At 38.8% G+C, this 23,836-nt stretch overlaps 1 protein-coding gene across 1 annotated transcript in view; it reads right to left on the bottom strand.

The window, feature by feature from the left end:
- Positions 1 to 1,009: 1,009 nt before the first annotated feature.
- wars2 (tryptophanyl tRNA synthetase 2, mitochondrial) overlaps positions 1,010 to 23,836 on the bottom strand; it is a 92,355-nt gene continuing 69,528 nt past the window's right edge. Inside the window, exons 2-6 of the mRNA XM_048602823.1 lie at positions 17,463 to 17,714; positions 12,007 to 12,087; positions 8,131 to 8,216; positions 6,377 to 6,495; positions 1,010 to 5,661 (exon numbers count right to left, since the gene is read on the bottom strand). Coding sequence (XP_048458780.1) covers positions 5,213 to 5,661; positions 6,377 to 6,495; positions 8,131 to 8,216; positions 12,007 to 12,087; positions 17,463 to 17,714 — 987 coding nt within the window. The 3' untranslated portion in view covers positions 1,010 to 5,212. The remainder of the gene's footprint in view (positions 5,662 to 6,376; positions 6,496 to 8,130; positions 8,217 to 12,006; positions 12,088 to 17,462; positions 17,715 to 23,836) is intronic.

Below are 23,836 nucleotides of genomic sequence, written 5' to 3' on the forward strand. Positions count from 1 at the left end.
ATTCATTCAGTTTCACAGTCGCGTCTGTTATAGTAGCGCTCTCAGTTTCATTCATACTTTCATGTATTCAAAGTCGTGCAGTTCTGGTCATAGTGCTGTTAGTTTTATAGGTAGGTTAAAGTTTGCTTACATACATGACATTGAATAAAAAACCTAAGGCAAGATAAATCCTGTTGCCTACAAATTATAATATGCTTAATCTAATACCCGTCACAATACAATAAAGTCTGCAAAAAAGTGACAAATTTGCTTTTAAAGAAGAGAGCTAATCCAATTATTATCTTTGAATGATTCTTGGAGCCACACTGGCTGGAAAGGGGTTTAAGAGTATGGGGTTTGCAGATCCCACCTAATCAAGGCTAGGTTTTCATTTGAAAAGCACTACTTTTGGTATGGAGGTGTAAAGATGTTTTATCTGGTGATATTTATGCAGCCTTGTTAAATGAAGCCATGTACACAGCACGTTATGCATGACTGCACCTTTGAGTGCAATGTAACCTGATATGGTAATGCACTTTTGAGTCAGTTTGAATGGGGCAGCTAGCACACATAAATCTGATTAATATTACATGCAATCATGAACAGTGCTACATACAATCACGAATAATTATTAATAGATATGAATTACGATATATCCTCATACCCTTACTAATGGAATCTACTATTGGCAACTCTGCAAGTAAGAACATTGGAGGCCAAAGACTTTCTACCACTTGGCCTTTAAGGATAAAAATAATTGGAATACCTTCAGCCTTGACTCTTGTGTTCACATGTTAGGCTTCACCATGATAGCTGATGGGAATGTTCATGGTTTCCCCCTCACTTGTTAATTTCTTGGGCATCTACCAGCATTCTCAAATAAGACTGGCAAGGATAAAGAACTCAGCTTTCATTGGTTGATTGCTGTACAACTGAAGTGAAAAATCATCCATTATCTGAAGCACAGGAATAATGTCAGTGCAGACCAAAGTAAGCAAAGATTAGACGAAATGTTGAGCAGGCACATATAAACCATTCTGAAAGAAGCTTTATTTGAGTTTAGGCACACCTCTGTGGTTATATAGAAGTCCATTCTCAATACATCACTAATGGAAAGAAACATCATTAATATCCCATCCACGTCCATAGAGTCCACACACAATTACTAGAGGGAAGGCTGATATGTTCGCAAGAATTTATTACGAAAAGCATCTCGTGGAAAATCATACTAGGCGTCCTCTCAATATCCATTGTCATTCTTGTACAAAATATTATGACAGCCATTATTCAACATAAAATTGCATCAACCTGAAAAGTCACCAATCTAACATGCAGTTATGGTTGTGGTTAGCTATCTCCAAGAAAACACATTGTGCTGTTATTGCATTGTGTGTAACCCGTAAAGCAATAGCAATTAAAGTGATGGCACAAGACAATGGTTGTAACACTCCATGATCCATTAAGCAATGTAATTTTGGAATGCTTACAAAATGAACTACTTTAAAATGGTACACATAAAACAAAAGCAGTCATGTAAAAATGCCTGTGTACAAATACTTTTTCACACGAGTTCGACCTCCATGAGGACAAGATGATTCATGGAAAAGATCTCACATATCACAAGCTACACATATGTGCCTGCTGATGTGGTTTCTGGATCAGTGATTATACTTGCACTTACTTTTAAATCAGATGTGATTTCAATCAGAACAATTTCATTTGAATCACTTGAAGTGATAAGTATATACAAGTTTATTACTTTTTCCTCTGGAGGTATATAAATCAATGAAACAAATGAAAGAAAGGACAAGAAGTGATTTCTGATAACGAAAAACTCTCAAGTTTACTGGACTAGCTGGCTTATCTGCATCCTTGTGTAACTGTACTAGCTTACTTTGCAAAACAACCATGTTTCAATAATTATATGTGCAATGTATCCCAAAGATTTACCATGGACCATCCAGCATCTGAACATTTTGCAACTGGTGTTTTGCTAATCTGTAGTTTGGTTGGAACACATTGAAGTTGGAATTTAATGATATGAAATTGTAATGACTTTGGCATAGCTCTCATGCAGCTTTTTCCACAGTTTCTCTTAATATATAGTTGAGAAAGTTGTTTGTTTTCAGAGCTGTGCAATTATAAAATAAGTTATAGTATTTACCATACTACAGATCACTTGGTTTGTGGAGCCAACTTGGCTAATGTTGAAAAATTAAAGTTCAAAGTGAACCATCTGTATCGTGTTGGCTTTCTAAACTGGAATTCACTAGCCAACTTGGATAAATAGTCACGGAAAATATTAGATGTAAAGAATTTGGCAGAAATAGACAAAATCAGCAGTTACTCCAAAATGCCACACACCAGACCAACAACAGAAACAAATACTATGGAACCTTTGGTATCATGACACTGCAAACAAAGCTCATTAAGCTTGCATAAATGGTAAGTGCTCGCTAGCTATAAGAGTTGTGAGATGAATAGGAGGCTTACATATTTAATATACAGGAAAATCTAACAGTGACTGGTCTTGAGTAGAATTAGACAGCAGTTATTCTCAATTCACTTTTCTGACATCATGGATTACTCATGGGCATGTATAAAAAAATGGTTTACATTTACATAACATCCATCACACCCCCAGGATCTCCCAAACGCTTAACAATGACCACATTTCAAAAGTAATGTGCTAAACATCATCAAGGGAACACAGGGCAAGTATATTTTCCAAAGTTCCCATTAATATATGTGTATTAGAAGTTCCAATTGCAAATAAAATTTGTCCTCATTTAAATTTATCCACAAGTGATAAACAAGCACAAAGGTGTCCTGATAGCATGAGATCAATAATTTTACCGTTTTTCAAATACATGTACTGCTGAGCATTCCATTTTCTTGCCAGTAAGAGATCAATTGAGTTCAACACTTCAGTCCTTAAATACACTGCATAGCAGAGATGCAATGATCAGAAACCAGAAAAATCACAACTTTAAGTCTATATTTCAACTGTACAGATGGTACAATTAGCCTCACACCCAGCAATCAAAAGAAGAATAGAGAAAGGTAAAAGAGAACAGGAGAAAAATAATCAGTTAGGTTTACCTGATCTTGATCAATAATTAAAAAAGGACATTAGATGAGGACAGCATTGGACCATGCTGATTTAATCCTCTTCCTCCCTTAACAGAGAAGGCTAAATTCAAATTTTAGGTTCATCTATAAAGGTATGGCAGATCATCCATGAATAGTATTCCAGCACAGTTGGGGAGATCATTTAAGAATAAAATACATTTTTAATTCTGCTGCATGAGATTTGCCTTTCCTAACACAAAATAGCTAATTTACAACAAGTTCTACAGTCTTTCTTTTTACCAGCTCCTGTTTGATTCGGCTCTTTGGACTATTTATGAGTACACATGCTACAGGCTACTCATGCTTTCATTCTAATCAACAGAGAAATTAGGCCAGTATTGGACTTAATGTAGTATCTAAAACATATCACAGGCATGTTAATGATACAGATAAGTATTTGGATTTTACTGGTTTTCATTCCAAATACCATTTCCGCTTTTCAATGAAAATGTGCACATATAGCAACAATAATTATTCATTTTGCTGACAAAGTGGAAATGGTCTTCAGAGAAATGTTAAATTTTCATAACGATTTTCCAATTATTTTAGGTTCATCTCTCTTTCCATCTGAGGGCAGGCAATTTACTCTCATCCCCTGTGGGTTTCAGTTGGCAGGCAGGAAGTATAAAGGAGTATTCCAGGGTATATTCCTCAAAATTTCCTTTTCTCCGTGCCAAGGCTCAGATCCACATCACCTCCCAGTGTCACAGTAAACCAAGGAAATGCAGGCAAATTAATCACAAGCTGCATTCTCTACGCAAGACGTTCAGAGACATTACTTAACCAACTCGGTGGCAAAACCTTTCTCCTCTTGAAATCTGGGAGCAAATCCAACCTTGATAAAAAAGAAACTTTTCCTCCCTGACACAGGAAATAGCAGGCACAGCATTTAGGCCATTGTATTTTTCACTGGAATATCAGTTCTAGTCCAATTAGGCGACAGAAAATGGACAGTGCAGGGAAGTGTGCAATTATCCACTATGACAGGAGGAATAGAAAAAGTGATTTTTGGTACTTAGAGGATTTGGGGTCCTCGCAAATAAATCACAAAAATACAGCAATGCAACATGCACCAATTATAAATTACATCGTACATTAGCCTTTATTACAAAGGGGCTGCTATGCAAAAGCAAGTAAATCTTGCTGTAATATATAAAGCTTTGGAGACATCACAGCTGGAGCACTGTATACTGTTTTGTCTCCTTGTCCAAGGAAGGCAACAGATGACTTACAGTGGGTGCAACAAAGATTGACAAAGGTTGTTTCTTGAGTTGAAAGGGCTGGTCTATGAGGAAATACTGATTAGAGTGGGCCTATGTTCTCTAGAGTTCAGAAGAATGAGAAGCAATCTCATTGAAACATATACAATCCTTGGAGGGTTTGAGAGGGTAGATGTTGAGAAACTGCTTCCTCTGGCAGAAGAGTCTCAAATATGTGGTCACAATCTCAATAAAAAGTTTAAAAAAAGTTGTCATTGGAATTTTCTAACTCAAAGTCAAGGGTATGGATACTAAACTGTTAACCACAATTAAGACTAAGAATAATAGATTAACCATAGTAGCAGATTTTTGGATATTAAACAAATCTGAGGACAAAGGAATTTATGGAAGAGGGATACATAAGGGAGCAGAAATTGATGTTCAGTCACGATCTTACCAAATGGTAGAGTAGGCATGATGGCTGAGTGGCCAATCCTGCCTCTACTTCTCATAATGTAGTATGTTTATAATTATTTCATTGTTATAGACATTTCATTTTCTTTGGGTACTGGCTTGAATCTAGGTTGGCTTTGATAAGCCATGTTAAAAATTTTATTTTCACTTCCAATTAATATGCTTTTGGGCAAACTCCTTATTTTCCACTCTACCCATTGTATTCTTCTCTGTATTCAGTATTTTTATAAGACATACAAATAAATTATGATCTCAGATTTATACCAGTAATAGTAACTAATACAGATCTTAAATATGCATGTACCATAAATAATACTGACCACCCGTTATATAGGTCATGATTGAATTGAAGCCCTGTGGAAGAGTCAAATAGATTTTATCAAAACGTTAACATATCCCAGTAACTACAGTTCATTACTGATATAGGGTTAACTGAAACCAACCAATTTCCGGATTTCATGGTAGATGGGGCTTGCTAATTCTTTTGCTTTTTCAGCTCCACAGTTTAAGACGTGCTCCAAGAAGCCTTTCTCAGCTTTAAGTCTCTCAATTTCATTCTTAATTGGTGCAAATTTCTCAATGACGGCTTCAGCCACCACATATTTGTAGCGTGCAGTGTCCAATCCTTTGCTTTGATGCACTACTTCCTCCACTGAGAGTCCGGTCACTGCTGCGTGCATTGTTACCAGATTTGATACTCCTGGGCGTGTCTCTGGGTCATACGTCACTTCAGAGGTGAAGTCTGTTACTGCTTTGCGAAACTTCAATCGTATATCCTCTGGTGAATCTGTGATACTCACAGTTGCTAACTTTTGAGGGTCTGACTTTGACATCTTTGCAATAGGGTTTCTCAATGATTTAATTTTTTTGGTTTCACCTGCAAAGAAAGGAGGAATCATGGAAAATTGCTCATTAGTAAAGTAATATTCAAATACAAAGCAATATTGAGCTTGCGAACTTTCTCTTTCACAAATTCAGTGAAACAGAAACTGGGCCTGAACTTGTTCCACTTCAACACTTAACTGACAGAACCAATTCTATTCATTTCCCATCAGTAACTTCAAGCCCTAGTGAAAATTTCAATGCCTTGCACTATCCAGAACCAAACTACAATGTCACATCTGGCCTGTCATTAATATAGCCTCCCTCATTAATTTTAGCATGGTCTTCGACATCTCTTCAATTCCACTGCTCCTGAAATCATCACGATCTTAAAGTTTGCTTTTTCCAGCATTATTTACCATCAAGTCCAGCATTATTTGCCATCTCATTCTTACTCGTCTCCAATGATTTTCTCACTGACTTTGCTATCATTTTGAAATGCCATCTCTGCTATCTTATGCACTTTTCCACTACATTCAGCAGTCATTACCAAAATCATCAAACACTATGCACATACATTCAAATTCTCCTTTTAAACATCTACATCTTGCAACCTTCATATCATTTTCTAATTACTTCTCAAAATCCATTTTTCTGATCATCTCTCTTAGCTGGTTTTCTATTTACTGCCTGAATAACTGCAACCTCCTGTATAACACATGCCCAAAGTGTTTAAAAAAAGGCACTATAATAGTTGTTAATGCACTCACTCAGAATAGCTTTTGGTACAGGAAAAAAACAGCCGTAATGGTTGTTGAAAATTCGGGCTACATCCTGTGCCAACTCCAGATGTTGTATCTGATCCTCTCCAACAGGTACATGGGTTGACCTTATTGGACATAAGAAGAATCAACTGAAATGAGATCTTTCCAAAAGAACAACACAGTTAACATTTCAAAGAGAGATCTAATAGTAAGCCCTTTGGTCACCCCATGATACATAATGCTTGCCTGAAGCACAGCATCTCTGCAGGGAAGTCTCTTCATAAACAAATCAGGTTCCTGCAGAATTCATGCTCCTCCAACAAATGACAAGCTTCAAGGAGGCAATCACTTCATACCTAGTGCTCAATGGAGACACTGAAATATGGTTCACACTTTGAAGTGGTTTGAACCTCTCACTGGTAACATCAGGCTGGCAGTGCACATCCTCTGCTGACTTCATGTCCCCTCCAGGCAGAAATCTAAAATTACTCCTGCAAACAGACCTGAAGGTCACTCATGCCATGATGGTGCAAAAGTTTTTGGTGTTGCACATCAGTTGGTTAAAATTGCAGAATAATTTTGATTATTAATCTGTCTGAACTTCTGCTGGAAGTGGTATGATATTATCTATGAGTAGTCTCACACCAGGTCAGTTTGACACTGAATTATTTGCAATTTCAGTGTGGAGAGAAATCTGGTTCATGAAGTGCCCATTGGTTCTCCTAGGTTTCTGAGTCTATTTTTTTGAAGCTATCCCAAGTTAACTTAAATATCTTACAGTCTAGAGACTTAGCTGCCTAAATTCCCTAAACATTCAATTGCCTGGCTTTGAAGAAGAATGTCTTAGTATGCAGATACACAGAGATCTGTCCTGGGCAGATTCAATCTGGAAAGTATAAATGAGATACTGTCTCGATAGAACCAACATCGCAGACTACTAAGCTCAGGAGAATGGCACAGATCCCATCACACTATTTCGAAGAGCAGCAACGGATGTATCCCCGGTGTCCTGGTCAATACTTATCTCTCAATCACAAAATGAAATGGTTTGATCATTATCACATAGCTGTTTGCACATGTCTGTTATGTATAAATTGCTGTTGAATTTCCCACATCACAACAGTGACCATACTTCCAAAGTGTTTCAACCGACCCGAAATTTCTTTGGGAAATCCTGTGCTTACAGAAAGATGCTATACAAATGCAAGCCTTTCATTTCTTTTAAGTTATTCAGGGATAGGGAGCTGTAGTATTAGTCATAATTACACTTGCTCTTGGAAATTGACGGAGCTAACATTGTTTTAATTCAGGCACATAGAGGTATTTACAGCTAATGACCAGCTGTGGTTTAGATGCTGAAATTGGAAGAACTAAATTGCTGTCCAAAGTTGGTAAATAGATTTCCCAAATCTAGAAAATTAGATAAATCAGTTCCAGCAAAAAAGACAGTCTATGTCATGCATCCAATGATAGGTAAATGTGTTTGGCCGGATCAGAATACACATAACTGATAAGAGGAAGCAACAAGACTGAACATGGAACACATCTTTGAATTTCAGTAGGGCAAGTCAAATGACAGAAGAATATCCAAGTTTTGAACAAAGCTTGTTGAATGTTAATACCTGTATTTATTTGCATCATTAGATTAAGGAAAAACGGCCAGAGGTACAGAAATTTACACACAGGTGTTAGTGAAGAGGTTGACTAGCAAATCCCCAAATCTAATTACAAATATTTGTATGCTAGTTAATATCTCTTACTTGTATAATAGAACATCTGCGGACTGCAGAACTGGGTAAGTGAACAGTCCCAAACTGCCCTCTTCCTTCTGACCAGAGCTTTTCATCTGCAAAAATATCACAACAATAACTAATCTTTATAAGGATTCCGGAATTTGTTTTTAATTTAAAGTGGTTTGCTTCTGTTAGTTGTTTTACTATGGCTGGACTCCTAATGTAGATTTTGTTTGGACAACCAGGTTCTTGCATACAGGGATGTTTGAAAGCCACCCTTTACTCTTCTAATAAAAAGCAAATGAAATGTCCAATTTATCACAATAGTTCACTACTTGAGCAAGAAGAAAGCACGAATAATTTTAGAGAACAACGTTTTCATCCTTAGTATATCCTAAATGCCTTATATCCAAAGAACTACTTTTGAAGAGTAGTTATTATTGCCTGGAGAAACACACTGCTGAGTGTTGCACTGCAAGATCTCATAACTGGCTGCAAAATCTGTTTTAGTTGAGGGAAAAGTGTTGGGTAGGACACAAGCTAAATTCACTATTTCTTTCCAAATAGTGTGGAGGGATTTTTTACATACACTTGAACAAGGAGAGTCTTAATTTAACATTTTATCTGAAGAAATCCACACCAGGCAGCAAGGCAGTCTCACTGCTGCAATGAAGGGTTGGCTTCAATGATAAAGTCTTAGAATAGGCCCAGGAGTTTCTGCATCTGGAGTGTATGTTTTACCACATAACCAAGCTGATACATTAATGTTAACTGCACATTGAGTACTGCTAACTCAGGTTTAACCTTTGTAGAGCTAAGGTATGAAATAAATTGCAGCAGTTCAAGGTCTGTCTAATTTTCTTTTTGCTCTACAGCAAGAAATTTTAGGTTTACAAGAACCTTATTAAATTCAAAAAAGTGCAAGGTTTGAACATATTCCTTTTGTTTGCAGAGAATGTGAAAACAAGTCCATGTATATGAATGTTTGTCACCTGTACAAAGCTTAAATGTGTCACATTACAAGCCTAACCTGATTTAAGATTATCAGGCAAACTTGTAACACAACTGATTTCAGATTACAAATATACAAACATGTCAATTAGAAGCAGTTGAAAGCCATTTAAGCCCTTGAACCGGCTCCAACATTCAGTAAGACTATACAAGATCATGGCCTCAACTCCACATTTCTGCTTACTATCTCCCTTCCCCCAATTATCTATGGCATTCTTCTTTGTCAAGAGTCACTCTCTTACTTAAAAATGCTCAATGACTCTAACTCCACTGCTTCTCTATTGGGGTTCCAAAGGAGCTGAACCCTTTGAAAAAATCCCAGACTTAAATGGAAGATCTGTTAATTTTAATCTATATCCTCTAGTTCTAGTGCCTCCCATAATGGGAGCATCTCTCTGCATCCACCCTGTTAAGTATCCCAAGGAATTCTTGTCTTATTGAGGTCACTTCTTACACTTTCAAATTTTATGGATAGATTCCAATTCCCCAACCTTCTCTCATATAATAGTATCTATCATCCCAGATAGTGGATGGTGAACCTTCTCTGACCTGCTTTGAAGGCATTTATATCCTTCTCCAGCACTCCAGGTGTTGTCTCACCAATACCCTGTTCAATTTTACTTAACGTGGCACTCTTCAAATCCAATCCCCTTAGAATAAATGACAACCTTCTATTTACCTTCCTAATCTCCTGCTGCACATGCCTACTAACTGTGTACTTCATGTACCAGGACAGCCAGACCTCGTTAGCTCAGAATTCTACAATCACTTTCCATTTAAACAACAGACTGTTTTTCTGTTCTTCCCAGTAAAGTGGACAAATTCACATTTTTTCTACATTATACTCCAACTACCATTCTTATGCTAACTGACTTGACCTATCTATATCTCTTTTGTAGGCTCCACATTAGCTCTTCGGAAACTACTTTCTTACCTGTCTTTGTTGCATTTAGTCAACACAACAACCAAATATTTTTCTCCTTCATCCAAGTCAGTGACAGAGTTCATACACAGGGACCCGTTCTCTGGAAAGTAAGGGAACATCTTCAAGCTTTGCCCATTTTGTGAATTACCTGGGAGCATAAAGCTCACCATTGCTTTCTCCATTGCAACCCTTTGGCCAATCAGAGATAATTTGTCCACCAACCAGCACTCTTTTTTTCCCTCCTGCTGGTATAAAATAGCTGTGCTCATTTGGAATTTAGCACTCTGCATTTGTTTTGAAGTGTGCAACATGAAATGCTTTGGCAATACAGAAATAGAAGGCATTTTGAGTCTGCTTGGCTGTTCAATGTGACTGCATCTCAATGTCATTCTCCTCTTTCTCTACATATTCCTCAATGTCTTTAATATCTAAAAAAAATCAATCTATTTCTTGACATGTCTCTCATTTCAGCAATATTCAAGTTGTAAAGAATATATTTTTGTATTTTTCTGAACTTTTAATTGTGGACTGAAATGGGAAAAGAACCACTTTAAAAATCAAGGATTATTGAAGGATTGCTGCTCTTTTTAAAATCAAGTAACCGACACTCACTGTATGTACTGTTAACACAGCTGCTTGTTCAAGCAGCAGTGGAAGATTAGTAACAGATCAGCTGGAGCCAAGGGATGTGTATGAAGGAAGCTTTGGCCAGCAACAAATAGCTGATTGATCACTGGTCACTAGTCCACTGACTAGGGCCGAATGAAAAAGACCTTCTGCCTGCCAATAACTACGTTATTGGTTTCCAGATATCTGAATAGCTTGGGAGGGTGAAGGTTTTGGAAGAAATTATTGGACTGCTGGAGGACAAAGCACTGTTTCTGCTCTGCAGTAAAAAGCCTGAAGGTAGCCAGTCTATTTCCCCATTCCAGATGCTATAGGCTGTGACTTTTAATTAATAAGTCAAAGACCTTTAAAGTGAGCCCTAGTCACCCTGTGCCCCCTGCAAACTAGTGAAACTACCTGGAGAAGGAAATAGTGTTCTAAAGTTCATCTCAGCAAACGCTGCGAACAGGGACCATTGCACCACTTTCCTAGTCTTTCCCTCCATCTATAAAATTCATGCTCTTTTTCTGGTCTTTGTTGTATGTGTAGGGGTAGTTTTTAATGGGTTGAGAGTTTTAATTAATAAATTATATGCTGATGGTTCATAATTAGTTACCTGCAGTTAGAATCCATGTATTTGTAATAAATCGTCATTCTTGTTAAGTACAGAAGGCCAGCCCATACTTTCTGTCAACCTGAGAGTGAAAGACGTGTAAACTGGGGAATTCTGAGTACCTGTTAGAAATCTTTAACTTTTGTGTTGACTCTGGGAATCGCGAGGCTTGATTTCCAGGGCTTACTTCAGTGAGGTGCAACAAAGTTTTGTACTACCAAGTGACCGTGCAGGAAATATCGGTCCTGTTGAGTAATTATAGTAAGAAGCCCCCTTGTTGAACATTTTGTGATCATTAAGATTTGGGCTGTGAGTGACTAAGTCTGAAATATTTGAATTATTTTCAAACTCTTTAATCCACACAGGAAAGACATACGCAGCTGCAAAAATGACGATTTATTACAAATACATGGATTCTAACTGCAGGTAACTAATTATGAACCATCAGCATATAATTTATTAATTAAAACTCTCAACCCATTAAAAACTACCCCTACACATACAACAAAGACCAGAAAAACAGCATGAATTTTATAGATGGAGGGAAAGACTAGGAAAGTGGTTCAGCTGCAATCTGTATGCTTTTTGTTCTTTGGATGTGAGTGTCGTTAGTTAGACCAGCATTTGATGCCCATCCCAATTGCACTTAAGATTTTCCAACAACCTTACCAATACCACCTCACAAAAATAGTAGTTGTTGTAGTGAGGAGTTCATACAGACTTACTATTCAACAAAGGAAGAGAATACCTTCCATTGAGGTAAGTGGCGTAATCGTGGCAGACTTGTCAGACAACTCAGAATCCAAGCTAATTCTGTGTGTTCGGAGACCTGCAAGAGAATAACATATTGTAAACTGGTTGGTGGATTAGGAAGGTGACAGATATTAGATCATTTGAACCTTCTTTGAAGAGACATTATTACCATACAGCTGTCTCATACAGTGACTGTAGAGTCTTCCTGATGGCATTTCAATTGAATTGATGTTTACGTGAAATAATAAGAACATAAGGAATAGCAGCATAATTAGACCATTTCGCCTGGCCCTTCAAAGCTGTTCAATGTTCGAATAAGACCAAGGTTAGTCTTCTCCTTCAACTCTACATTCAACACTCTAGCCGGATGATCCTTAATTCCCTTGGTACTCTAAATCTATCGATTCCTGTCTTGAACACTTTCAATGGTGGAGGGAGAGAATTCAAAAGAATCACAAGCATTTGAGTGAAGAAATTTCTCCTTATCTTTGTCCTAAATGGCCACCCCTTATTCTGAAACCATGGTCGTGATTCTCCACCTGGTGTAAACAGTTTGTCAGCATCTCTTCTGTTTCACTCGAAGAATTTTGTGTGTTTTGATTAGATCACTTCAATTTTCTAAATGTTAGGGAAACATAGACCTCATGTACTTAATCTCTCCTCCTAGGTCAATCCCTCATTCCAGGAATCAGTCTCATGAATCTCTGTTGCACTTTCTGTAATGTAAGTATGTTATAAGAAGACCAAGAGAAAATGCTGTACACCAGGAGTAGCCTCACCAGTATCCTGAAAAAAAATGCAAGCCTACTTTAATTTTTTTACTCCAATTACAGTCACAAGTAGACAGGTTTGTGAAAGTGGTGTTTGGTATGCTTGCCTCTATTGGTCAGTGCATTGAGTATAGGAATTGGGAGATCATCTTATGGCTGTAAAGGACATTGGTTAGGCCATTTTTGGAATACTGCATTCAATCCTGATCTCCCTGCTATAGGAAGGATGTTGTGAAACTTGAAAAACGGTTTAGAAAAGATTTACAAGGACGTTGCCAGGGTTGGAGGGCTTGAACTATAGGGAGAGACTGAATAGGGTAGGGCTATTTTCCCTGGAGTGTCAGAGGCTGAAAGGTGACCTTATAGAAGTTTATAAAATCATGGTGGGGCTTAATAGGATAAATAGAGGGTGGTACATGTATGGATTGAGCTGCCAGAGGAAGTGGTGGAGGCTGGTACAATTACAACATTTAAAAGGCATCTGGATGGGTATATGAATAGGAAGGGTTTAGAGGGATATGGGCCAAATGTTGGCAAATGGGACTAGATTTATCTAGGAAATCTGGTCGGCATGTATGATTTGGACTGAAGGGTCTGTTTCCATGCTGTACAACTCTATGACTTTATGATTCTTAAAAACATGATAGTAACCTTCCTAATTACTTGCTGCACCTGCATGCTAACTTTTTAGTTCATGTACATACAAGGATACTCAAGCCACTGAATGCAAATATTTATTGGTTCCCTCACTATTCAAAAATATTCTGCGATTTCATTTCTCCTACACAAGTGGATAACAACAATTTGCCATATTGCATTCCACGTGCCAATTTCTTGTTAACTCAAGCAACTTGTGAACACCATCCTGCAGGCTCTACATCCTTTGGTTCAGCACTGCAACCTTGATATCACAGACTTTGTGTGTAATATTCACGTTACTTTGGTAGAAACATTATATTTTTGGAAGGAGTGATTAACATCGGCAACTTCTGTCATCTTATATGACTAACAGATCAACTGGTTGTCTTTGTAGTCTTAGATCCAAGAGATGAAAATAGCATTTCTTCTACTTATTCTGAATAGTTGCCAACTTTCATTGAACAACAACCAGGCTTCTGAATCAGTCAGCTTTTACACAGTCGTCTAACATTATGCATAAGGCAACAACAAACTTGGGGAATTGCTCCTCTAGGTATTCTCCTCTTGAAACCCATCTGGAAAATTCCTACTCATCTACCTCCCAGGTTTTTACCACCACCTAAACCTTAGATTGAAATCATGAACCCCTCCATGCTAATGACATAAGCTAACCATCAAAACAAATAGAGAATTAGATTCTGTTGCTAAGCAAGCATACCATTAGCAAAGGCTGGTAGCAGGGTTGTTTCAGCTACAGTATACTTTCATAGAATCACTACAGTGCGGAAAGAGGCTATACAGCCCATTGAGTCTGCACCAACCCTCTGAAGAGCATCCCACCCAGACTCAGCCCCCACCCTGTCCCTGTAACCCCACATTTACCATGGCCAACCCACATGATCTACATATCCCTGGACACTACAGGGAAATTTAGCATGACCAATTCACTTAAGCTGCACATCTTTGGACTGTGGGAAGAAACCAGAGCACCTGGTGAAAAACCACGGAGACACATGAAGAACATGTCAACTTCACACAGACAGTTACCCAAGGCTGAAATCGAACCTGGGTCCCTATCGCTGTGAGGCAGCAATGTTAACCACTGAGCCATTGTTATGCACTTTGGGTAGGGGACTTAATTTTCAATCATCAGAAGTGACTCAGCAGCACTACTAATGGCTGACTCTTGAAGGGGATACCTGCCAACATGCCTGCTTGAGAGAACTAACGGAAGGGAAAAAAAAAACTTAGTCAACCCCATCCTCATAACCTACCTCTATCCATGACAGTATTAGTGTCAGTGACAACTGCACAATACCAGTGAAGACAAAGTTCCATCACATTATGAAGGCCACCCCTCCATCATTTGTACACGACTACCACTGTGTCAAATGAGATAGATAGATTCAGAGCTGGTCTAACAGCTTAAAACCGAACATTCATGAGGAACTCCAGGCCATTAGCGGCAACAGAACTGTAAAGCAGCACAATTCTTAACCTCGTGGCTTGGTAGATCCCTCAATTTACTATTATCATTAACCAAGGGACCAGCCCTGGTTTAACTAGGAGCTTGGAACAACATACTAGGAGCAGTGCCAGGCATTCTGAAAATCAGATGTCAACCTGATGAAGTTACCATGCAGGAATACAGATATGGTAAAATAGTACAAGAAAATGGCTATGGGCAGAGCAAAATGATCTTGTGACCAATGGACAAAACCAAAGTTTTGGAGTCTTGTCAAATCTAGACATGAATGTTGGTGGATAATTGAATGATTAATTGGACACTCCATGACACCCAGGTCTAGCATATGAGTTCAAGAGACAAGGCTGAAGTGTTTACAACCATCTCCAGCAGGACGGATAATGCACATTGGCTTCCTGAGATCCAAAATCACAGATGCTAATCTTCAACCAATCCCATTCACTTCAACAAAATATTTTTTAAAAATGGCTACATGTATCATATACAGCAGAGGCTGTTATACTCTGAATAGTCAGTCAGTAAAAGAAGAAACCAGAGCCAGTCTTTACTTGGTATAAATTTATTCACAGAATGAAATATTACAGGTATAGACTACTGACACCACTCTACTCCTGTGACACTGAATGTCTTTTTATGTGTGCTCACACAACCACCCAAATACTGTTCTCAAACGTGTATGTACTTAACCTCAATTGGTACAATTAATGAAGGTTACAGGCACCAATAAAATTGCAGCTCTAATACTGAAGACATCTGTTCCTGAATTTATCATGCTTCTAGCCAAGCTGATCCAGTACAGTTCCAACACTGCCATCTAACCAATAAAGCGGAAAATTGTGCTGTATATCCTGATCACAAACAAGTAGGACAGATCCAAACTAGCCAATTATTGCCTCATAATTCTACTCTCAATTTTACATTTCTTTTGTCAAAGTGATGCAAGAAGTCAGCGACAGTGCCACCAGGTGGCACATACCCACCAGTTACCTGGTCATTAATTCAGAGTTTGGATTCCACCAGGGGCATTCTACTCCAGACCTCATGATGGATCAAACATGAACACAAGAGTGGAATTCCAGATAATGAAACAGTCTGAGCCCAGGACAATATTCATACTTGGCCTGATAAGTAGCAAGTAACATTCATGCTGTACAAGCACAAGGCAAGGACTACCTCCAAGAAAGGGTAGTCTAACCATCTCCCCTAGTCATTCAAAGATATCACCATCATCATTCTGGAAGGTGATCACCATTGACCAGAAATCTAACTGCATCTATACATGCTGGGTATTTTGTGGCCAGTGACTCACATCCTGACTCCCTAAAGCACATTCACCATCTATAAGGTACAAATCAGGAATGTGACAGAACACTTTCCACTTGTCCTTCTGAATACAGCTGAAATGATACTCAAGAAGCTGGACACTGTCCACAGCAGAGCAGTCCCCTGCTTGTTTGGCACCTAATCAACAACATTCATTGCCCCCGATTAATAGTGCACTCTGGCAACAGAGTATGTATGCCCTGTACAATATGCACCAAGAGCAACTCACTAAGGCTTCAATGTAAGAATCTCCTTAAACCTGCAACCTTTACCAATCAAAAAATGAAGAACAGTGGGCAAATGGGAATTTCCCCTGACTTGGAAATAGATTGCCATTTCTTCATTATCACTGGCTCAAAATCTTGGAACTCCTTCCTTAACAGCTTTGTGGGTGTCCCTTCACAACAGGGACAACAGTTATTCAAGAGAAGGCTCACTACCATATCTTCAAGGGCAATTAAAGATGGGCAATAATTGCTGGCCTTGCCAGAAATGGCCAGACTATAATGATTAATAAGCAGCAGTGTTCAGCAGAAATTTTTATGAGGTATATAAAAAAAAACATGCTTTGGAAACCAATACTGTATATATTTCAGATGGTATTGAGTCCAATATTTTCAGAAGAGGACATCTATGGTTCTCTACCATAATAACATACAGTGAGTGACTTTTCTGAATAACACAAGAATGAATAGGAACTCATAACATAAAACAGACTGTACGTTTTCAATTTACCTGTACAATAAACGCTCTCAAAGTTTTGTAATGTAATAAATACTGTTTCAATACTTTGAAACAATTCCATTTTAGAAAGCTGAGGGTCCAAATTCCATAGTATAAGGCCTCAATCAAGACCAGAGTGCACACATTCAGAAGTCGAAGAAAACAGATTTAAGCAATAAAATGTTCTGAAGCAAAAAATAGAGAAAAAAAAACAGCCACAAACTTTGTGGCAATCCTTATAAAAGCATCCAATTAATGGCATGAAGTTATTTTCACAATTCAAGACACATTGTAACAACCACCTGTGTCCAACTGCAAAAAGCTGGTTCAGTGCTGCAGAGTTTGTTTGGATCTTAAAGCCCCAGTTAAGTCAAGTATTTTCTTTGGATGAATGTGTTATTTGTACATGTGGAATGCAAAATGTTCAATAATCTTCAGGAGGTCCACAGCTCTGCCAAAGTTAAGGGGGAGTGGGAAATAAAAAGATTTAGAAAGTTAGCAGGAACTGACCTTGGATTGTTGAAATAGGACTGTTTGCTCAGGGTTAATACCACATGCCAGGAGACTGGCTGTCATGTCGAGAATGTTTTGCCTGAGCTTGCCAGGGTCTTGAGGAACAGTGATGGAGTGCAGGTCCACAATACTGTACAGAACGGAGCTGTATTCATCCTGCAGCCTCACCCAGCTCTCTATAGCGCCAAGATAGTTTCCGAGGTGAGGAACACCAGTTGGTTGGATTCCGGAGAAGACACGATTAGCAACCTGCATTGAAAATAAACATTGTGTTCTTTTATAATGTACAAGTTACTAAGCAGTCAGCTTGTGTATCGATTAGCCCCAGATTGGGTTGGATTATATCAGCACCTTGAGCAAACCTGGATAGTGGTTGTAAAGAGATAGTAGGAACTGCCGATGCTGGAGAATCTAAGACAACAAGGTGTACAGCTGGAGGAACACAGCAGGCCAAGCAGCATCAGAGGAGCAGGAAAGCTGACGTTTTGGGTCTGGACCCTTCTTCAGAAATAAATTTCTAAAGAAGAGTCCAGACACGAACCGTCAGCTTTCCTGCTCCTCTGATGCTGCTTGGCCCGCTGTGTTCCTCCAGCTCCACACCTTGTTATCTAGTGGTTGTGCAACAATCCATTTATAGGTTATTTTTACATCACACATTTAATTTCTCAATTCACTCTTTCTCCATCCAAAAGCATTAACTCATGCGGGAATATAGTTCCACAGAAATTGGCTACCTTTCAGAAGTCACCAACTTGACCATTTATCATGAGTGAATGTTGGAGTATTCTCAGGTTAACTCCAGAATACGTCCAAGTCCAGTCTGACCCTACTCAACATTTATTCCATAGGTAGGATCAATAGGTATCTGAAAGGGGCTAGAATGGTCCAGGGAGGCAGGTTCAATTATATTATGACTCCAGCGGAGGTTAGTGTGGTGATTGTAATGCAATCAGCTAGGTGGACCTCATAGAATACAAAGTTCCCTGATTGGGGCTGTTAATCTGGTCCAATCAGGGAGCCCTGGCTGACATATAAATAGAAGTGTCAGGGGTTCTGTTCGCTCTGAAAGCTGGCTCTGAGGAAGCCAGACCAGTGTCAAGTACTACGCATGTGTAATTAAAGGGTGACTTGGTGACAGGATACCAGCCTCGGTGGAGTTATTTCAGTTCGCTAATTTATAGGTGCAGTGTCCAGATTTCATGGGCTGTAGATTTTAGCTTTAAATCCAGAACTCTTCATTCAAAGAGAAACAATTCCATGCCTTGCACTAATGCCAAAATAAAAGATCTGCCTAATAGCATAAGGTCAAAAGTTCCTCATTCCCCAAGATACATAGGCGATGAAAAAGACTTGCCTGAATGCACAAATTACTTCTGGAATTCTGAGGTTTAATATAATAAAAATTGAACAGGCGTTTGGAAATTGATGTGGATAATCCCATTTCAGATCAAACTGCATGTCTCAAAAGCTGAAAGTATGGATTGGCTCGCATAAAGATTTTTTTTTAAGGATCCTGATTAAAATGATGGAGGAAAAAAATTGTGTGATTAGCTCAACTCACCATTTGGAAACATTTGCTGCAGGGAGGGTGCTGAAGTTTGATTTGAAGCTTAGCTGTCAGTGTTGAGATTTCTTCAGTGCAATGTTTATTGTGAATACTTGTAAACATGAGGTGGGGGAGGGGTGCAGTGGGAAGCTAATTCCATGGTATTTTAACAGAACTATAAAAAATGTTAAGACTTTTCCACGCCTCATCAAAACGTAACTGTTTATAAATATAAAAACAGCACATCTGGCACATCGTCAAAAATTGCATTTATTAAAATTTTAAGCCAGTTTAGTTTGTAAGATCTGAATCAAACAGTGGAGTGCTAAATCTCTCATTCCAAATTACACAAGCTTCCCTTTCAAGATTTTAGTGATTAGCATTTGGGTCAACAAGTGACAAGATAAATAGAAAATCACTTTGTATTTCTTTAAATTGAATAGCTGCAGAGAGAATTATTGTACATCCTGGTGAAGGCTAAATACTGAATGATGAACTGATGTCTCAGGGAAATGAAATTGGGGCAGGAAAGTTAAAATTTAGATCTGTCACAGAGACTCACTTCTTGTTTTGCACAGTACATTTTTAAAATTTGAATCAAATGAAGCATTTCAGTGTTCCAGAGCAATAAAATTCCTGTAATATTAATAGCAACATTGTGCAGTCTTTCTACTTCAAACTAAAAAAATGCTAATGGAGCACACTAATGTGTTTTTGACATTCCAGAATCACATCAAAACAAAAATGAACTCACAGAGCTCTTTCAAGTCTGCATGCAGAAGATTTGAGTTATTTATTGTCATATGTATTTTGTTACAAAATACAGTGAAGAGAGTTGTACACTGTCACCACTATCTGATGCAATCTCAAAACACAGACAAATAAATCAAAACATAGAATATAAAGGCAAAAAAATAAAAAAAAAAGTTCAATTTTATAGCACTTCTTAATAAGTGTTCAGACACGGGCCTGGAGTGGCCAGCCATGCGTCCCCACACTGCAGGAACAAGAGTGACCACTCTACAGCTCAATCTTGTATCCACTGACACTACTGCCACCATAAGTCCTTACTGGACATTGGTGGTGGCTGCACTGGCAATGTTGCCAGGCCCTGCGCCAGCACAAACTCAATTCCGCCTTTGCCATGAGTCGGTTCTGGGCCCACTTTGCCGATGCAGCAGCTGCCGATGCTGCTGGGTCCCGTTAACTTAAAAACTATAGGAACACCAATGTTACAGCTGTTTTGTTTTCTATTTCATAGTACTTTGTAGGCGATACAAACCATGAGAATTTTATTAAGATGGTAGTGCAGCCTAAGAACAGTCAAGAATATCAGTTCCGCTATTTTCAGGACTTCACAGTTTGATTGTTTGACTGCTATCTGTCCTTACCACAGACATTCTTAGCATGGAGAGCTGCACTGGACCAAATATCTGAAAATGAGAAGCCTCTGCTGACAACCCTGGAAAATGTTTCTGATGTGAAAGATGGAAGTTATTCTTTCCTTGAATAGAGCAATATTTGGGCATTAAAATTTCGAAATGACCACTCGCATTTATAGAATGCTTTTCATGAGTATCCAAAGCATGTTACAGTCAAGTATTTCTGCCAAATCACATTGTTGCAATCAATGAAACATGGCAGTCAATTTCTGCACAGCAGGTCCTACAAACAGTACATGATAATGTCTAAATAATTTGCTCTTGTGATTGCAGAGTAAATATTGACTGGGACACTTGCTCTTTTGTAACAGATTCAATGATATCTTTTTGTAAAAGTACACAACTATTGAGCCATAGAAATAGTACAGCGCAGTAGGGGGCCATTTGGTCCATCTTGTCCATACTGACCCAAAGACAACCAAATGAATTTTCTAATCTCATCGTTCTGCACACAGCCCATAGTCCAGCAGATTACAGCACTCAACATGCAGATCCAGATACCTTTCTGAAGAGTTTAGGGTCTCTGCCTCCACTACCAATTCAGGCAGCTAATTCCAGACACCCAGCACTCTCTGCATAAAAATGTTTTTCTTCATGTCCCTTCTAATCCTTCTGTCACTTAGCTTGAATTTATGACCCCTGGTTTTTGAACTTTCTGCCAAAGGAAACAGGTGCTTCGTATCTACTCTACCTCTACCCCTCACAACTCTGTAAAACCCAATCATATCAACCCTCAGCCTTCTCTGTTCCAAGGAAAGCAACCACAACCTCTCCAGTCTCAACTCATAGATACAATTCTCCAGCCCTGGCAACAGTCTAATAAACCTTCTCTGCACTCTCTCCAGAGCAATTATGTCCTTCCTGTAATGTGGTGACCATAACTACACACAATACTCCAATTGTAACCTCACCAGTGCCTTGTACAGTTTCATCATTACATTCCTGCTTTTGTATTCTATACCACCGCCAATGAAGGAGAGCATTCCATATGCTTTCTTTAAAACTGCACCTACCTGTACTGCTACTTTAGGGAACTGTGCACTTGTATACCAAGATCTCTTACCACCCTCAGCACATTCCCATCTATTGTGTATTGCCTTTTACTGTTTGACCTCCCTAAATACATTACCTTACACTTAGAGTTGAACTCCATCTGCCACTTTCCTGCCCACTCCTCCAACCCATCTATATCATTTTGGAGCTTACAGCTATCCTCTACACAGTGAATTTTTGTGTCACCTGCAAATTTCCCAATTGTGCCCCCATGTCAAGTCCAAATAGTTAATGTAGAAAACAATAAGCCCTGTAGAATACCACATAAAACAGCTTTCCATTCACAAGGCAACCATCCAACATTATCCTTCGTTTCCTGTTACTAAGCAACTTTGGATCCAATTCAACACATTGCGCTGGGCTTTCACCTTTTTTGACCAATCTGGGGGACCTTGTCAAATATCTTACTATGTAATTATTACGTAATTACACCTGATCCACGCAGACAGCATCCATCACACTACCCTTGTCATTTCCTCAACAAATTCAATCAAATTTGTAAGGCATGACCTTCCCTTAACAAAGCAATGCTGACTGTCCCTGATTAGCCCATGTTTTTTTAAGTGACAGTTTATCCAATCTTTCAGGATTGATTTTAACAATTTGCCCACCACTGATGTAAGACTAACTGGCCAAAAACATGTTTGGATAGAAAGTCCAAAATTGCTATAAAAACTCTGCAGTTCTGGCAGTGTCTGTGAAGGGAAAGCAGAGTTAACGTTTCAGATCCAGTAACCTTACTTGAAACTTTGTTCTGAAGAACAGTCACCAGACCTGGAACTTTAATTCTGCTTTCTCTCCACAAATGCTGCCAGACCTGCTGTGTTTTTCCAGCAATTTCTGATTTTGTTGTAGATTTCCAGCATCTACAGTTCTTTTTCTAATGCATATAATTGGCATTTCTTTGTACCCTTTTTAAACAATGGAACCACATTTGCATTCCTCTGGTCCTCTGGCACCTCATCTATGTCTAGTGAAGATTGGAAAATAATGCTCAGAGCATCTGCTATTTTATCTCTGACCACCTTCAACATCCTAGGGAACAATCCACCTGGCCCTGACGACTTCCACTTTCAAGGATTCCAACTGTTCTAACATTTCCGGTCTCATTATGATTATTTTGTCCAATATTTCACACTGCTTCTCTTGGATTACTCTATCCACATTATTCCTTTCCTTTGTTGATACAAAGGCAAAAAAAATTAAAATTCTTCCCATATACTCTGCATCTTCACAGAAGTTCCCTTCTTCATATCTGATAGGTCTCATTTTCCCCTTAACTATCCTTTTGTTCTTTATATACTGGAGAGCATAGATTTAAAGTGAGAGGGGAGAGATTTAAAAGGCATCTGAGGGGCAACATTTTCACACAGAGGATGGTGCATGTATGGAATGAACTGCCAGAGAAAGTGAAGACATTTGGACAGGTACATGAATAGGAAAGGCTTAGAAGGTCATGGACCAAATGCAGGTAAATGGGACTAGTTTCATTTGGGAAATCTTGTAGGACAAGTTGCACTGAACGGTCTGTTTCTGTACTGTATGACTCAATCTCCCTCCCCCCTCCCAATATTGGATATCCTTTAATATTTAGCCCCCAGTCTTGGTCACCCAGCAGCTGTGTCTCCAATGACAAGTAAATCATACCCTTTTACTTCTACTAGCAGTCATCAGTTCACCTATCTTGTTGCAAATGCTACATACAGACAGAGAGAGTGCTTTTAATTCTGCCTTTTTGACACGGTTCTCTAATTTTGACCCTGGTTGATTCAAGGATTCAAGTTGCTTTACACTTCAATTTACAGATTTTCTACTTACCATAACCAGCTTTGTTTTTATTCTATTAGAGTTCCCTCTCAGGTTTCCACTCCCTTAACAAAATAGTTTAAATGCTCTCCAACAGCACTAGAAAATTTCTTGGCAATTATATTAGTCTCAGTCTGCTAAGGTGCAACCTGTCCTCCTTATACAGGCCCCACCTGCCAAAGAGCTGGTTCCAATGCCCCAGAAATTGAAAGCACTCCCTCTTGCACCATTCCTTCAGCCAAATGTCATTCATTCAGCCTTCCTATTTCTGAACATACCTGTGCGTGGAGCTAGGAGTAATCTTGAGCCTTAAAGATCTTTGTTTCTTCCTAGTTCCCTAAATTCTACTTTTGGAGCCTTATCCCTCTTTCTACCTATGCTGTTCATGCCACTGTGAACCACAACTTCTGGCTTTTCACCCTCTCCCAAGTGAATGTTTTGCAAATACTCTGACACTGGGCACCAGGGACAGGCAACGTAATATCCCAGAATGACAAACACATCTGTTCCAGCAACTATCAAAT

Source organism: Rhincodon typus, chromosome 11 (assembly GCF_021869965.1).
Source record: "Rhincodon typus isolate 14 chromosome 11, sRhiTyp1.1, whole genome shotgun sequence".
Lineage (NCBI taxonomy): Eukaryota > Metazoa > Chordata > Chondrichthyes > Orectolobiformes > Rhincodontidae > Rhincodon > Rhincodon typus.